Raw genomic sequence first — 1,852 nt, 5'->3', positions numbered from 1 at the left:
ATGCCCCTGTTTGAACATACATATTTAACTTATTGTATGAAAAATTCTAGAAATCAATGCCACTATCATGGTGTCTGATATTAAAAAAAACAAAAAATACAGAACAGTCAGAATAATACCCTTTCAAATATTTACACTTTTTACACTGTTGGAGGCAGTCATTTTTTTCCAAAAGAGCTCAAAGCTTGTAACAGATCTGAAGTAAATCCACTTGCAAGAAGGGGGAAAAAAATCAGAATATTTTCCACAGTAATCATACAATACGTCAAACTCATTTTTCCCTATATAAAGGGTGTCATTATAATGAGTTAATACATATGCTATTCCAAAAGAGAAGTTTTATCTGCTTCCATCTTGCCAGTATGTTAAACCCTCATAATATGATACTCTATGGTTTACAAAGATGTGTTTGAAAGAGTTTATCTCAGGCCCTTTTCAAGAAACACTGATTCCAAATTTATTAATGCCAGTCAAAAGAATGATTAACCATTCTGTAAAATTTTGCATTGTGCTCTCTGAAGTAAGAATAAAGTTGCTCTAAAACAGTATTGTTGACAACAGGATGGGGGCGCCCTTTGGATTCATGTAAACACCTCTCTCTTCCATCGCTTCTAATGCAGTAGAAACCCTTGGTTTGGTTAAAATAAAAATTAGAAGACATAATTCGGGAAGGAAGATTGAGAAATTTTTCTACTTTCTGTAATTCAGGAAGAGGGTCCTTGATTAAAGTATTACCATCCACTATGTGAATCTGATCCAAATTGAAAAGCTTGAGCCACTTTTCCATATGAACATCATATAGACTTCTCTGAATAGCTTTGTATTTGGTATTAAGTGCTCCATTCTTAATAACAATATCTTCAAAAAGCTGAACAGGCTTGTGGCTTTCTACTCTGTTGTAATATACTTGGGTATAGTCAGATACAACTCTCTCAGTGGGATCTCTCAGAATGAGCAGCAGTTTAATAGAGCTGTTCATGTCATGAATTCTTTCTGGAGCCTGTGGTGATGTAAAATAGCCTGGTGTTTTCTCAATTGTAATTTGATTTCCATAAGAAAATGGCATCAGACTCCTATACCAGTCTATTCCTTTCACATAATTTTCATCCCAGTCAAAGAAGTGGACTTCTGTAGCTGCTACCACAATATTAGGATGAATATCCAACATTTCCAGCAAAGCCCTCGTCCCTCCTTTACGAACTCCTATTATGATAGTCTGAGGTATTTGTCGGCTTGTGCCAGGAGGTCTCACCTGTGCTGAATAGTGTTCGCTTTTATTGCTGAATAATCCTACTTGAGACTTCAGTGTTTCCAGCAGTGCCCCATTCTCTACGGGAGCACCCTGAGTATGAGTCAGCAGAAGATAGGCTGACACCAGCAGGAAGGCCATGTGGAGAGGAGTAATTAGTTCGAGATAATGTTATGCTTGACTAATGAAACAGTAGGTAAGTCTCCTCTTGAGGAGTTGGTTGGCAGAACTGGTGATGAACAGAGAGCAAGTTTCTGAAACATCTAAAAAAAAAAAGACAAATCAGTATTTCTAAACCCATCACAAACTGGCAGTTGACATTCAACTTGTAATCACAACGTAGAAAAATTATACCATAGGCAATTGTTTTTACTGACTTTATTTCAGGAGGACAACAACAACAACAACCAGTAGACTTGCAGGCCTTTACATTACATTAACATTCATAATCAGCTGAAATCCGGGATGCTTAGTCACATAATGACAGTTTCAGATATAATCTGTCATCGATATACTCTGTCTCGTTCCATTTCTCATGGTCTGAAAAAGTATGTGAGTTTGTGTCCTGTAACAGATTTGCAAAATTGCCAGAAAGAGTAGTAT

General features: G+C 36.7%; 1 protein-coding gene across 1 annotated transcript; it reads right to left on the bottom strand.

Annotated features, from left to right (window-relative positions):
- Positions 1-460: 460 nt before the first annotated feature.
- LOC106494700 (heparan sulfate glucosamine 3-O-sulfotransferase 1-like) lies at positions 461-1,432 on the bottom strand. Its single transcript, XM_013954999.2, has one exon. It carries the CDS (start codon positions 1,388-1,390, stop codon positions 461-463), a length of 930 nt encoding a protein of 309 aa, XP_013810453.1. The 5' UTR covers positions 1,391-1,432.
- Positions 1,433-1,852: the final 420 nt, after the last annotated feature.

This window comes from Apteryx mantelli, chromosome 7 (genome assembly GCF_036417845.1).
Source record: "Apteryx mantelli isolate bAptMan1 chromosome 7, bAptMan1.hap1, whole genome shotgun sequence".
Classification (NCBI taxonomy): domain Eukaryota; kingdom Metazoa; phylum Chordata; class Aves; order Apterygiformes; family Apterygidae; genus Apteryx; species Apteryx mantelli.
The sequence above is the reverse complement of the archived record's forward strand: the minus strand, read 5'-3'. Positions and strand labels throughout refer to the sequence as shown.

What these genes read in the sequence shown, in the direction of transcription:
- LOC106494700 (XM_013954999.2), bottom strand. Translation starts at nt 1,390, where the DNA reads ATGGCCTTCCTGCTGGTGTCAGCCTATCTTCTGCTGACTCATACTCAG.